Here is a 16,824-nt window from a genome sequence, read left to right on the forward strand (position 1 = left end):
ACAGGGAGGACTGACATGCTACAGTTCATGGAGTCGCAAAGAGTTGGACATGACTGAGCAACTGAACGAACTGAACTGATAGTCAAGAAATACAACAGAAGAAAAAAGATCTATAAAATCAACCCCAAACAATTAGAAAATGGTAATAGGAACATATATATCAATAATTACTTTAAATAGAAATGGATTAAAAGCTCCAACCAAGAGACACAGACTGGCAAAATGGATATAAAAACAAGACCCATATATATGCTGTCTACAAAAAACCCACCTTAGACCTCAAGACACATACAGGCTGAAAGTGAGAGGATGGGAAAATATATTCCACACAAGCAGGAAGCAAAAGAAAGCTGGAGTAGCAATCCTCATATCAGACAAAATAGACCTTAATATAAAGACGATTACAAGAGATAAGGAAGGACAGTACATAACGATCAAGGGATCAGTCCAACAGGAAGACATAACAATTGTAAATATCTATGCACCAGACACAGGAGCACCTCAATACATAAGACAAACACTAACAGACATAAAAGGAGAAACTGACAGTAACACAATAACAGTAGGAGACTTTAACACCCCACTCAGACCAATGGACAGAACATGAAGACAGAAAATTAATAAGGAAACACAAGTCTCAAATGATACATTAGATGAGATGGATCTCATTGACTTCTTCAGGACATTCCATCCAAATGCAGAAGAATACACCTTCTTCTCAAGTGAACATGGGAAATTCTCCAGGATAGACCACATCTTGGGTTACAAATCAAACCTCAGTAAATTTAAGAGAACTGAAATCATGTCAAGCATCTTCTCCAACCACAACAGTATTGAGACTAGATACCAATTAGAAGAAAAAAACTGTAAGAAACACAAACACATGGAGATCAAACAACACCTTTCTAAATAACCAACAGGTTACTGAAGAAATCAAAAGGGAAATCAAAAAATTTCTAGAAACAAATGACAATGAAAACACGACAACCCAAAACCTAAGGGATGCAGCAAAAGCAGTTCTAAGAGGGAAGTTTATACCAATACAATCCTACCTCAAGAAATAAGAAAGACATCGAATAGACAACCTAACTTTACACCTAAAGCAACTGGAAAAAGAAGAAAACAAAAGACCCAAAATTAGCAGAAGGAAAGAAATCATAAAGATCCAAGCAGAAATAAATGAAAAAGAAATGAAAGAAACAATAGTAAAGATTAGCAAAACTAAAAGCTGATTCTTTGAGAAGATATACAAAATTGACAAACCCTTGCCAGACTCATCAAGAAAAACAGAGAGAAGAATCAAATCAACAAAATCAGAAATGAAAAAGGAGAGGTTAAAACATGTTGCAGAAACACAAATGATCATAACAGGCTATTATGAACAACTATATGGCAATAAAATAGATAACATGGATGAAATGGACAGGTTCTTAGAAAAGTTCAATCTTCCAAGACTGAATCAGGAAAAAATAGAAATTATGAATAATCTAATTACAAGCACTGAAATTGAAGCTGTGATCAAAAATCTCCCAAAAAACAAAAGCCCAGGACCAGATGGCTTCACAGGAGAATTCTATCGAACATTTAGGGAAAAGCTAATGCCTATCCTTCCAAAACTCTTTCCAAAAATTACAGAGGAAGGAACACTTTCAAATTCATTCTATGAGGCCATCATCACCCTGATACCAAAACCAGAGACAACACAAAAAAGAAAACTACAGGCCAATATCACTGATGAACATAGATGCAAAATTCCTCAACAATATTTTAGCAAACAGAATTCAGCAACACTTCAAAACCTCATACACCATGATCAAGTTGGGTTTATTCCAGGGATGCAATGATTCTTCAGTATACAGAAATCAGTCAATGTGATACACCATATTAACAAACTGAAAGATAAAAAACCATATGATCATCTCAATAGATGTGGAAAAAGCCTTTGACAAAATTCAGCACCTATTTATGACTAAAACTCTTCAAAAAATGGGCATAGAAGGAACCTACCTCAACATAGCAAAGGCCATATATGATAAGCCTACAGCAAACATTATTCTCAATCATGAAAAACTGAAAACATTCCCCTTAAGATCAGGAACAAGATGAGGATGTCCACTTTCGCCACTATTATTCAACATAGGTCTGGAAGTCTTAGCTTCAGCAATCAGAGAAGTAAAAGAAATAAAAGGAATCTAGATCAGAAAAGAAGAAGTAAAGCTCTCACTGTTTGCAGATGACAAGACACTGTACATAGAAAACCCTAAAGACAAGATCAGAAAATTACTAGAGCTAATCAGTGAATTTAGCAAAGTTGCAAGATACAAAATCAATATACACAAATCACTTGCATTTCCATATACTGAAATGAAAACTCAGAAAGAGCAACTAAGGAATCAATTCCATTCACGATTGCAATAAAAATAACTAAATATCTAGGAAAAAACTTACCTAAGGAGATGAAAGAACTGTACAAAGAAAATTATAAGACACTAATGAAAGAAATCAAAGATGACAAAAACAGATGGAGAGATACTCCAATGTACTGGGTTGGAAGAAACAATATTGTGAAAATGACTATACTACCAAATGCAATCTACAGATTCAATGCGATCCCTACCAAATTACCAATGGCATTTTTCACAGAACTAGAACAAAAAATTTCACAATTCATAGGGAAACACAAAAGACCCTGAATAGGCAAGGCAGTCTTGAGAAAGAAGAATGGGGCTGGAAGAATCAAGCTTCATGATTTCAGATTATACTACAAAGCTACAGTCATCAAGACAGTATGGTACTGTCACAAAAACAGAAATACAGACCAATGCAACAAGATAGAAAGTCCAGAAATAAACCCAGGTACCGATGGGTACCTTATTTTTGACAATGGAGGCAAGAATATACAATGGGGCAAAGACAGTATCTTCAATAAATGGTGCTGGGAAAACTGGACAGCTGCATGTAAAAGAATGAAATTAGAACACTTCCTAACACCACACACAAAGATAAACTCAAAATGGAATAAAGGTCTAAATATAAGACCAGAAACTTTAAAACTCTTGGAGGAAAACATAGGCAGAAAACACGATGACAAAAATCAAAGCAAGATCCTCTATAAACCACCCCCTATGATAACAGAAATTAAAACAAAGTAAACAAGTGGCACCGGATTAAACGTAAATGCTTTTGCACAGCAAAGGAAACTATGAGCAAGGTGAAAATAAAACTCTCAGAATGGGAGAAAACAATAGCAAATGAAACAACTGACAAAAGATTAATTTGAAAAATATACAAGCAGTTCATACAATTCAATACCAGAAAAACAAACAACACAATCAAAAGGTGGGAAACAGACCTAAACAGACATTTTTCCAAGGAAGACATACAGACGGCTAACAAACACATGAAAAGATGCTCAACCTCGCTCATTATTAGAGACATGCAAATCAAAACTACAATGAGTTATCACGTCACACCAGTCAGAATGGCCATCATCAAAAAGTCTACAAACAATAAATGCTGGAAAGGGTGTGGAGAAAATGGAACACTCTTGTACTGTTGGTGGGAATGTAAATTGATACAGCCACTATGGAAGACGGTATGGAGATTCCTTAAAAAACTAGGAATAAGAAAACCATATGACCCCACAATCCACTACTGAGCAGATATCCCGAGAAAACCATAATTGATAATCACACATGTATCCCAATGTTCACTGCAGCACTATTTACAATATCCGGGACATGGAAGCAACCTCTTTGTCCATCGACAGATGAATGGATAAAGAAGTTCTGCTATATATATACACAATGGAATATTACTCAGCCATAAAAAGGAATGTATTTGAGTCAGTTCTAATGAGGTGGATGAACCCAGAACCTATTATACAGAGTGAAGTGAGTCAGAAAGCGAAAGATAAGTACTGTATCCTAACACACATATACAGAATCTAGAAAAATGGTACTGAAGAATTTATTTTCAGGGCAGCAGTGGAGAAGCAGACATAGAGAATAGACTCATGGACATGTGGAGAAGGGAGGAGAGGCTGAGACGTATGGAAAGAGTAACATGAAAACTTACATTACCATATGTAAAACAGATAGCCAACGGGAATTTGCTGTATGGCTCAGGAAACTCAAACAGTGGCTCTGTATCAACCTAGAGGGGTGGGATGGGAGGGAGATGGGAGGGAGGTTCAAAAGGGAGGGGATATATGTATACCTATGGCTGACTCATGCTGAGGTTTGACAGAAAACAGCAAAATTCTGTAAAGCAAATATCCTTCAATAAAAAATAAATTAATTTTTTAAAAATTTAAAAAGAAAAAAAAAAGAATACTCGAGTGGGTTGCCCTACCCTTCTCCAGGAGATCTTCCCAATCTAGGTATAAAACCCAGATCTCCTGGATTGCAGATAATTATTCACCCACTGAGCTACCTGGGAAGCCCTTTACTATGGTACATTTGCCATAACTAAGGAACCAACATCAGTATATTACTATTACCTGAAGTGAAGTGAAGTGAAAGTCGCTCAGTTGCGTCTGATTCTTTGCGAACCCATATACTATACAGTCTCCAGAATTCTCCAGGCCAGATTATTGGAGTGGGTAGCCTTTCCCTTCTCCAGCAGATCTTCTCAACCCAGGGATTGAACCCAGGTCTCCTGCATTGATTCTTTACCAGCTGAGCCACAAGGGAAGCCCAAGAATACTAAAGTGGGTAGCCTATTCCCTCTCCAGCAAATCTTCCCAACCCAGGAATCAAACTGGGGTCTCTTGAATTGCAGGCAGATTCTTTACCAACTGAGCTATGACAGAAGCCCGTAACTGAACAACACACCTTCTTTAGGTCTCTTTAGTTTTCATCTGATGTTCTTTACTGTTTTCAGGAGCCCATCTAAGATACCACATCACATTTACTTGTCTTGTCTCCTTAGCCTCCTCACACTTCCCTTGTTTTTGTCGATCATGAAGTTCTGAAGAGTCCTGGTTGGGTATTTTGTAGGATATCCTTCAATTTGGTCTTGTTTAACGTTTTTCTCATGGTTAGACTAACGTCATGGGTTTGGAAGGAAGACCAGAGAGGCAAAATACCTTATCCCATCATATTGAAGGTACATGCCATCAACATTACTTATAACTGATGATGTTAACCTTGATTTTGTTGTTGCTCAGTCATGTCAACTCTTTGTGACCCCATGAAGGCAGCACACCAGGCTTCCCTTGAGTTTCCTCTCATCTCCAGAGTTTTATCTCCCAGAGTTTCCTCAAACTCGTGTCCACTGAATTGGTGATAATCTTGATTACCTAACTTAAATAGTGTATCAGATTTGCTCACTGTAAAGCAGCATTTCCCTCCTTCAACACTCTGCTTTTAGTAAGTGAGTCACTAAGAACAACCTACCCAAGGGGTATGAAGCAAAGCTCCAGCCCTGGAGGGGTAATATCCATATAATTTATTTGAAATTCTTCTGTGAAGAACTCATTCTCTTTTAAACCTACTTCATGAAGAGTTTCCTAACATCATTCTATTAATAATGCTCTTATCAAGGTCACCATCTTACACCAAGTTGCTAAATCCAATGTTAAATCTTAATCCTCAATTACCTTAAGTATCCCCAATTATTATCATATATGACCACTCCTTCCTTTTTGATCCACCTTCTTCATTGACTTCCAGGACACTACACTCTTGTGTTTTGGTTTTGTTGTTGTTGATGTTACTTTTTTCTTACTTCCCTAGTAGCTCTTTCCCTCCTCCATTCCAGATTCCTCTTTTCTCCTGATTTCTTAATACTAAAAAGCCCAAGGGTTCAATTCTTTACCTTCTTCTCCACCTTTATAAATTGTTGTTGTGCATTCGCTCATCCACGTCCCAATCTTTGTGACTCCATGGGCCGCAGCATGCCAGGCTTCTCTGTTCTTCACCATCCCTTGGAGCCTGCTGAAACTCATATCCATTGAGTCGGTGATGCCACCCAACCATTCGTCCTCTATTGTCCCCTTCTCCTCCTGCCTTCAGTCTTCCTTTCCATGGTCTTTCACTCCGCTGCTGTGTGCTCTTTCAGGGTCTGATCCAATCAATCAGCTCTTCTCAACACGTGGCCAAAGCATTAGAGCTTCAGCAGCAGTTCTTCCAATGAATATTCAGGGTCGATTTCCTTTAGGATTAACTGCTTTGATCTCCTTGCAGTCCAAGGGACTCTCAAGAGTCTTCTCCAACACCACAGTTCAAAAGCATCAATTCTTCGATGTTCAGCCTTCTTCATGGTCTAACTCTCACATCCACACATACTGAAAAAACCAAAGCTTTGACTAGATGGACTTTTGTTGGCAAAGTAACGTCTCTGCTTTTTAATATGCTGTCTAGGTCTGTCACAGTTTTTCTTCCAAGGAACAAGCGTCTTTTAATTTCATGGCTACAGTCACCATCTGCAGTGATTTCGGAGCCCAAGAAAATAAAGTCAGCCACTGTTTCCACTGTTTCCCCATTACTTTGCCATGAAGTGACGGGACTGGATGCCATGATCTTTTATTTGTGAATGTTGAGTTTTGAATGTTAAGTTTTTCACTCTCCTCTTTCACATTCATCAAAAGCCTCTTTAGTTCCTCTCTGCTTTCTGCCAAAAGGGTACTGTCATCTGCGTATCTGAGGTTATTGATATTTCTCCCGTCAATCTTGATTCCAGCTTGTGCTTCATCCAGCCCAGCATTTCACATGATGTACTCTGCATATAAGTTAAATAAGCAGGGTAACAATATACAGTCCTGATGTTCCCCCTTCCCAATTTAGAACCAGCCCACTGTTCCATGTCTGGTTCTAACTGTTACTTCTTGACCTGCATACAGGTTTCACAGGAGAAAGGTAAGGTGGTCTGATATTCCCATCTCTTGAAGAATCTCCCACAGTTTGTCGTGATCCACACAGTCAAAGGCTTCAGTGTAGTCAATAAAGCAGAAGTAGATTTACTTCAAGAATTGTCTTCTTTTTTCTATGATCCAGTGGAGAGTGGCAATTTGATCTCTGGTTCCTCTGCCTTTTTCTAAATCCAGCTTGAACTACTGGGAGTCTTTGTTCACATACTGTTGAAGCCTAGCTTGAAGAGTTTTGAGTATTACTTTGCTAGTATGTGAAATGAGTACAATTTTATGGTAATTTGAATTCTTTGCCACTGCCCTTCTTTGAAAACTGACTTTTAAAGTCCTGTGGCCGCTGCTGAATTTTGCAAACTTGCTGGCATACTGAATGCAGCACTTTAACATCATCCACTTTTTAGACCTGAAGTAGCTTAGCTGGAATTCCATCACCTCCACTAGCTTTGATCGTAGTGATGCTTCCTAAGGCCCACTTGACTTCACACTCTAAGATGTCTGGCTCTAGGTAAGTGATCACACCATCATGGTTATCTGGGTCATAAAGATGTTTTTTGTATAGTTCTTCTGTGTATTCTTGCCACATCTTCTTAATATCTTCTGCTTCTGTTAGGTCCATACTGTTTCTGTCATTTATTGTGCCCATTTTTGCATCTGGGAGACCTGGGTTCGATCCCTGGGTTGGTAAGTTCCTCTGGAGAAGGGAAAGGCCTCCCACTCCAGTATACTTGCCTGGAAAATTTCATGGACTGTATAGTCCATGGGGTCGCAAAGAGTTAGACACGACTGAGAAACTTTCACTTTCTTTCACTTTGCACGATGTGTTCCCTTGGTATCTCTCATTTTCTGGAAGAGATCTCTAGTCCTTCCCATTCTATTGTTTTCCTCTATTTCTCTGCATCTTTACAAATAAAGCAATATTATGCAGTCAGGTGGTTATAAACATAATTTTTATGCTCCCAACTTATTTAACACTACAAATATAATATGTCCAGTACCAAATTCCCAATCTTTCTCTACCCTAAATTTAGCTTTACTTCAAATTTTTCCTATCAATGCACATGTTATATGCAGTCTTCTAGTGGCTCACATGAAAATATTGAGAGGTATCAATTTCTCATTTTCTTGCTTTCTTTACATCTAACCATCAGGAAACCATACTGACTTTACAGTCCAAATAGGACCACTTGTCATCACCTCTATCCCCAAGCTTCCACCAAACCTTGCAGGATTACTGTAATAGCCTCCTAACTGGTCTCCCTGTTTTTACCATACATTTAATTCTCAATACCATAGTCAATGTGATCCTTTCTGAATATGCCAGATCATGCCACTATCAAAATCCTGCCATGGCATCCCTTTTCATACAAAACAACAGCCAAACACTTTTTAATGGCCTAGCATGAATTCCTGGTACCTCTTTGATTTAATCTCCTCTTTCTCTTCCCCTAGATCACTCCAGTCCAACTACTTTAGCTTCCTTATTATTCCCTAAACTTGCCAATAACTCAACTACTTTCAGACCTTTGCTCTAGTTCTAACTTCTGCCAAGAATACACTTTCCCCTTCAATGATAACTTACTGTCAATATGTTGCTCTTTTTGGTAAGACCAACCTTGAACCTCCACCAGACTCCTGATTTCCTTAACCCAGGTTCTTTCTCTCCAACTATAGAATTCACGACCTTTCATCATACTAGATGATTTACTTATTTATTTACTATTTATTATCTGCTTTCTGCCACTAGAATATAAGCAAAAATATCTTCTGTTATTATTCTTATTGTTCTTTACTTATTAATTCTTAAGACTTAGATTAGTGCCTGTCACAGAGTAGGAAATTAATAAAATTGTAAAGTTAATTTTAAAAATTATTTATCTTAATAGGACATCTTGCTCTAGTCTTCTGACTTTTCTTAACTGAAAAACTCCATTTCTGTACTAGCCCTAACCACCACCCTTATCTGCCAGACCTCTTTTTTAATAATAGGCAATATGCATTGAGTATTTGTTGTGAACCAGGAACTATTCTAAGCACTTTATCTATTCATTTCATCTTCACGAAATCTTATGAAATACATGCTACTATTGTCCCCGTTTTTCACATAAACCCAAGTAATCTACCCAAGATCATATTTATTAAAGAAAACCAGAAGTGGAACCCATGCAGTCTGCTTTAGAACATATACTCTTGACTGCTACTCAGCTGACCTTCCTCTCACAGACCTGGAAGAAGTATCCCTAGGAAACAGCTGTACGTGCTGACTGAACTGTATGTAGATCATCACTTAGGGTCTGAGAGTATAGCACATTCAAGTTACAGTAGGGGCTAGAAATGAAAGGTAATGTTGAGTTGGCTTAACGTGGGGAAGTAAAGAAGTCATGTGAAAGGTATGAAAGCTAGTTTATAGAGAGAAAGAGATAAAAGGATAGAGTATATGGACAGAAAAAAATAAGGGATGAGATGGCATATAATCGTGAATCAAGACAGGCAGGAAGACATTAAGTTATGAGAGCTTTTAAATGTTAAAAGAATTGTCTGTCTGGTAACCAGAAACAGGACTCTTGTGAGTTTTGAGTGCTTACAATACTTCTATCATTTGAGTGGATATATTACAAAATCATCTATAAGTAGAACCATTTCCATGCTACCATGGACTTCCTATAAAAATCTCTATCCTTGTTATGATAGAATAATTAAATCAATATGGAAGGCAATACAATATAATAAATATTAGTAAGTCTGGGGAAAAATAATCTGAACTCAAGCCTCATTTCCATCATTTTGCTCGCTCGGGCATTCTCCTTGAACTTTAATTATACCTTCTATAAAAAGGGAGTAATAATATATGCCCAACCTGCCCCTGAAGAATATAAATTGTTACACAAACAGTGCCTATTATGATGATGATTTCAGATGTAAAAATCACTTCAGTTACCTATAAAGGAAGATATAATATCCTCCCTTTCATAAAAGGTGAATAATACAGTTAGTCAAAGATTTACTTGGTGATGGAAAAAAACACCTGATGTCTATACAGGTACACACAACCATCATAGCCAAAAAAAATAAATATGTGTGGATGTTCCTTCATGCATATGCAAAGATTTGGATAACAAAAGTATTTTTTCCTAAAATGATCCAATGACTTGGCAATAACATTTAGCATTCAGTGAAATATGTCAAGAAATGTGATACAGTCCTTCTTGACAAGCTCCTACAGTTTCTTCCTATTGTTAGTTGATCTGTACAGTACCCTTGAAAAGAACAATGGAGTCAGAAAAACTGAAGACTGAAGCAATACGTGAACTGTGAACTTCCAGATGTTCAAGCAGGTTTTAGAAAAGGCAGAGGCACCAGAGATCAAATTGCCAACATCCGCTGGATCATGGAGAAAGCAAGAGAGTTCCAGAAAAACATCTATTTCTGCTTCATTGACTATGCCAAAGCCTTTGACTGTGTGGATCACAAGAAACTGTGGAAAATTCTTAAAGAGATGGGAATACCAGACCACCTGACCTGCCTCTTGAGAAACCTGTATGCAGGTCAGGAAGCAACAGTTAGAACTGCACATGGAACAACAGACTGGTTCCAAATAGGAAAAGGAGTACGTCAAGGCTGTATATTGTCACCCTGCTTATTTAACTTATATGCAGAGTACATCATGAGAAACGCTGGGCTGGAAGAAGCACAAGCTGGAATCAAGATTGCCAGGAGAAATATCAATAACCTCAGATATGCAGATGACACCACCCTTATGGCAGAAAGTGAAGAGGAACTAAAAAGCCTCTTGATGAAAGTGAAAGAGGAGAGTGAAAAGGTTGGCTTAAAGCTCAACATTCAGAAAACAAAGATCATGGCATCCGGTCCCATCACTTCATGGGAAATAGATGGGGAAACAGTGGAAACAGTGTCAGACTTTATTTTTTGGGCTCCAAAATCACTGTGGATGCTGATTGCAGCCATAAAATTAAAAGACGCTTACTCCTTGGAAGGAAAGTTATGACCAGCCTAGATAGCATATTAAAAAGCAGAGACATTACTTTGCCAACAAAGGTCCGTCTAGTCAAGGCTATGGTTTTTCCAGTGGTCATGTATGGATGTGAGAGTTGGACTGTGAAGAAAGCTGATCTCTGAAGAATTGATGCTTTTAAACTGTGGTGCTGGAGAAGACTCTTGAGGGTTCCTTGGACTGCAAGGAGATCCAACCAGTCCATTCTAAAGGAGATCAGTCCTGGGTGTTCACTGGAAGGACTGATGCTAAAGCTGAAACTCCAATACTGTGGCCACCTCATGCGAAGAGTTGACTCACTGGAAAAGACTCTGATGCTGGGAGGGATGGTGCGGGGGAGGAGAAGGGGACGACAGAGAATGAGATGGCTGGATGGCATCACCGATTCGATGGACATGAGTTTGAGTGAACTCCATGAGGTGGTGATGAACAGGGGGGCCTGGCGTGCTGTGATTCATGGGGTTGTGAAGAGTTGGACACAACTGAGCAACTGAACTGAACTGAACTAAGGAGTTAGGTCTTCTTTTAAGATGCTACAGTAAATCAATGGCATGTGAAGTCGCTCAGTCGTGTCCAACTCTTTGCGACCCCACAGACTGTAGCCTACCAGGCTCCTCTGTCCATGGGATTTTCCAAGCAACAGTACTGGAGTGGATTCCCATTTCCTTATAGTCACAACTAAATCCAGTCTTCTGTGGCCAAAGCTCTTTCTACCACACCACATTCCTGCTATGCAACTTGTTTAAAATGGATTTTTTTTTTGATACACAAAACTAACACAGTATTTTAAATCAACTAAACTTCAATAAAAGTTAAATAATTAAATAAAATGACTTTTAAGAGACTGCTAAATCAAATGGCAGGAGCAGAATTATATCAAGAGCTTTAATGCTGAAGTAGTTCATAAAATAAATAAATTCTTGTCTTACTTGGTATTCAGTAAAGGAGAACAGAATAGTCTGCAAAAGCTGAAGGACTGCCAAATTTTCAGTTTAACTTGGTTTTTTGTAGCCTTCCTGATTACAAAAGAAGTTAGCCTATCCTCAGACACATAACGGCAATAACTAACACTTCTATATTAGGCAACAGAAACGAAGCACTGCAAAGTGAAGGGATTGTCTAATAATGTCAAATGTGACTTTACACTATACAAATAAGTTGGTTATAAGTAGAATTCAATTACGGCCAATGTCCCATGCTATAATACTCTATTTATATATTATAATACAGTATTTTAAAATATTCACACAGGGAAAGAGACAATCACTCCAAAATCAGAAATAACAATAGATGTTCACCTGGCTTCCAGCTATATTTACCTATGAGTCAGTATCGTTAATCACTTTCTGATGTTCATCCTTGGTAACATATACCTAAAAATGTCAATTTTCTAGACCAACTGAATTTGAAACTATACCACCTATATACATAAAACAGAGGGCCAACAGCCTTTCCCTTTGCTTGTGAAGAAGATTCCTCCAATCTCTCACTTTGGGCACTATGATTTCCATACAATGGCAGGTTGAAGCTCCCACACAAACCTGGGTTTCTAAGAAAAGGGAAATTTCACATCTTTCTAAATTTTAGGACTTATGACAATGCATCAGATATTCAGTTTGCCAAGATACTGTTCTCACCATATGTACAATATCCCTTCATCCTTTGTGAGACTGTTTAATTTCCACAGAAATGTGACAACTGCCTTTCTCTCACATTTCCTCAATCCTAAATTCCCAGTTACATGCTAATTAAGAGCTATTCATATTCCTAATGTATCTCAAAAACAAAATCTGAATCTAACACTAACCAATGACTATGAATGCCAATATCCCTGGCATCAATGACTTATGTAGGCAAAATGTGATTTCATACTGTATGTTGTACTCAAAGTGTCATTATTTTAAACAGAATCCTGACATTGGCTCTATTCTCCAATCAACAATTTTTTAAATATATAATCAATGGCAAATAATACAAATTTAACCCAATAATCTCAGAAAGGAAAAAGTTAAATTAGTGAAGATAATGAGAGAGAGAGAAAAAAAGTGACCTTTCCAAAAAATACCAGATTTCTCCAAGGCAACAAATGAAAAATACAAGGAATTTATTTTGCACTTTCACCATGAGCCCATGAAGAACATGACAGACCACAAAGAAAATTGTAATTAATTAACACACAAGCCCCAGGGCTTAGGAGATCTATTCACATATTGCCTTGACTGCCTCCAATAACAGCAGAGTTACCTCAGTAAGTCCAATATTCTTCCTTTTAATGACATTCTGCAGAGAGTTGCTTAGAGTCCTAGTTAGCAACAGGTTTGTTGATTTACGAATCATGTCATCAACTTCAGTTGAGCTAAAAAGGAAGTATCAAGAGTCAGTCATAGGTAGGAGAATTATTTTGCAAACAAGACTCCAGTAGTACTTTAATAATAATAACTGCAGGAAATATTTATTGTACTTCAGAAATTAGGTAAATACTTTAATGTATAAAAATTCATTTAACCTTCATAATAACCATATGAAATAATTTTAGTATTGAGCAGATAGAAAAACAAAAAGAGATTTTAATAAGGCAGTCTATATCTAAAGCCTACAACACCTAAACACTATGCTACACTACCTCTCATGAAAGAATCCTCTAACATGATTCTGTGTCCTGAAACCCTTATTTCTCCCCAAATTCCTTCACAGTTAATATTCATAATTTTTCAAGTTGTTTCTCTCTGTAGCCTTCCTGCACTATTAGCTGATAAAGGCTCCTAAAATAAGAAAAATATCTCTGCTATGTCATCATCTTTCATATTATGTCATCTTGTTGTTCAGTTGCCCAGTCATGTCCAACTCTTTGTGACCCCATGAACTGCAACACGCCAGGCCTTCCCGACCTTCACTATCTCCCAAAGCTCGGCCAAGTTCATGTCCACTGCATTGGTGATGCCACCCAGCCACCTCATCCTCTGACACCCTATCTTTCTTCTGCCCTCAATCTTTCCCAGCATCAGGGACTTTTCCAATGAGTCGGCTGTTAGCATCCGATGACCAAAATACTGGAGATTCAGCATCAGTCCTTCCATGAATTCAGGGTTGATTTCCCTTAAGATTGACTGGTTTGATCTCCTTGCTGTCCAAGGGACTTTCAGGAGTCTTCTCCAGCACCACAGTTTGAAGGCATCAATTCTGTGGTGCTCTGCTTTTTTTACAGTCCAGCTCTAGTAGTTGTATGAGACCACTGGGAAGCCCACAGTTGTGACTCTACGGACTTTTGTCAGTAGTGCAATGTCTCTGTTTTTTACACATTGTCTAGGTTTGTCATTGTTTTCCTGCCAAGAAGCAATCACCTGATTTCATGGCTGCAGTCACCATCCACAGTGATTTTAGAGCCCAAGAAGAGGAATTCTGTCACTATTTCCACATTTCCCCCTTCTATCTGACATGAAGTATAGGGCTGGATGCCATGATCTTAGTTTTATAATACTTAGTTTTAAGCTGGCTCTCTCACTCTCCTCCTTCACCTTCATCAAGAGGTTCCTGAGGTCCTCTTCGCTTTCTGCCATTAGAGTGGCATCATTTGCATATCTGAGGTTGTTGATGCTTCTCCTGTCTACCTTGCTTTCGGTCTGCAACTCATCCAGCCCAGCATTTCTCGCGATGTGCTCAGTATATAGGTTAAGCAAAGAAGGTGACTGCAGACAGCCCTGTCATGTTCCTTTCTCAGTCTTGAACCAATCAGTTGCTCAATTGTTGCTTCTTGACCTGCAAACAAAGCTCTTTAAGAGCTTTCCACAGTTTTTTATGATTCACACAGTCAAAGGCTTTAGCATAGTCGATAAAAAAGAGGTAGATATTTTTCTGGAATTCCCTAACCTTCTCTATGATCCAGAGAATGTTGGCAATTTGATCCCTGGTTCCTCTTCCTTTTCTATATCCAGATTGGACATCTGGAAGTTCTTGGTTCACATAATGCTGAACCTAGCATGCAAGATTTTAAGCATGACCTCAGGGGAGACGAGTGCAACTGTCTGATGGTTAGCACATTCTTTAGTACTACCCTTCCTGGGAAGTGGGATGAGGATTGACCTTTTCCAGTCCTGTGGCCACTGCTGGTTCTTCCAGATTTGCTGGCATAAATGCAACATCTTGAAGGCATCATCCTTTAGGGTTTTGAATAGTTCTACTGGAATTCTGTCACATCCACTAGCTTTTTTAACAGCAGTTGTCTTTGCACTCTAGAATGTCTAGCTCTGGGTGACTGAGCACACCACTGTAGTAATTCAATACATTAAGATCTTTTCTGTACAGTTCTCCTGTGGATTCTTTCCATCGCTTCTTGATCTCTTCAGCATCTACTAGGTCTCTACCATTTCTGTCCTTTATTATTGATTTATAAGATTTTATTAGTTTCAGGTAGACAACAAAATGAATCAAAATTTTTAAAGATTATATTCCACTTAAAGTTATAAAACATTGCTTATATTCCCTGTGCTGTATAACATATCCTTTTAGTTTATTAGTCCAATCACAGTAGTTTGTACTTCTTAATTCCCTACATCTATCTTGGCCCTCCCTTTTTCCCTGACTTTGAAAATAAACCAATAATGTAGTTCTACCTAAATGTTTTATAATCCTTACTATTCCAAAAGTGATCAATAATGACACTTTTTATTCACTAAAGGAAACTAAACATAAAGAAAATAACTCCAAAGCTATCTTTACAAGCAAAATTTTAAAAATAATTCTTACAATCAACAAACAAAATTCCAGAACTATACATCTTTCACAAGCCCCTAAAAGTGTCACCCAAGATGTCTCTCTATAAAAGATACCCTTTTGAGACAAATATTTCTTCAAAACAGTCAGTATTGCAATACTTCTTTATCAAGAAATAAACATAAGTAAAGATTTGTAGCAGTTCTTTTTCAATAATTTATTGCTTATGAGCAAAGGTCACAAATTTTATCTTATTGATTTCTCTTTCTATAGAATAAAATCAGAGGCTTAGTATATACTTCAATTAAAAATCTTAAATTACTAAATATGTACACAAACTACATTGTCTATTATGCAGAAGACAAAATTATTAGAAATAAATAAGACTGCAAGGAATCCAGGTAGGAAATTCAGTCGGGGGAAAAAAGATACCTCAAAATATTCTTACAAGATATAAATTTAACTGAATGATAACCTCTGGCCTATTGCCACTCTTTCCAAAAATGTTATTGAATTTAAAACTTCATTACAAAAATGTGTTAATGGAGTATTGAAATTACAATGGTGAAGGGATACTGAAGTTACACTTGTGTTGACGGAATACTGAATTTACAATGGTGAAAAAATATTCACGGTTCCTGCCTTCATATGTCAAACTCATAGTTATATCAATTACAGTATGAGTAATGAATAAGTACAGGTTGCTATAAAAGTGATGAACACAGGGGCCCAAAATAATCTGGTGACTCGGACAGTAATCACCCACCTAGCATCTCTACTTATATTACATATTTCAATTACACTTTAAGATCTGGTAGAAATTCTATTCTTACAATGTCAAAGATCAAGAAACACTGTCATTACCTTCAAAAGCACAAGAAAGCGACAGCTAAAAGTTGTGTTTTCCTGTAATATTAATGAATATATACACAAAAATGCATAACTGAATTAAATTGCACACTGAGATAAAGCTCTTGAAAGATGAGCTAAAAGCAGATGTTACTTTCCTATCTAAGGCCAGTTGTCTAATCTGGATACACAGAAATGAGAGACTGAAACAGTCATATTCTGAGAGACTTTGGTGGAATGAAAGAAAAAAACAAAAAACAACAACAAAAAACCATGCAATCCTTTAATAGTATGGGCTGCTATTATGGACTGTAATCTTGGAACAGCCTCTAAACAAAAATAAACATACTAACCCAACAATTCTTCCCTAATTCTGTTCCATAAG

At 37.6% G+C, this 16,824-nt stretch overlaps 1 protein-coding gene across 4 annotated transcripts in view; it reads right to left on the reverse strand.

Moving 5' to 3' along the window:
- The window catches only part of EXOC6B (exocyst complex component 6B), a 762,215-nt gene that overhangs the window by 288,548 nt on the left and 456,843 nt on the right, over positions 1-16,824 (reverse strand). For all 4 annotated transcript variants that reach the window (XM_088841568.1, XM_055400057.2, XM_055400058.2 and 1 more), the window contains one exon: positions 13,125-13,236. In XM_088841568.1, the coding sequence (XP_088697694.1) occupies positions 13,125-13,236 (112 nt within the window). The remainder of the gene's footprint in view (positions 1-13,124; positions 13,237-16,824) is intronic.

This window comes from Moschus berezovskii, chromosome 11 (genome assembly GCF_049115385.1).
Source record: "Moschus berezovskii isolate FMDL1 chromosome 11, NW_MosBer_1.0, whole genome shotgun sequence".
In the NCBI taxonomy this organism is placed as follows: Eukaryota; Metazoa; Chordata; class Mammalia; order Artiodactyla; family Moschidae; genus Moschus; species Moschus berezovskii.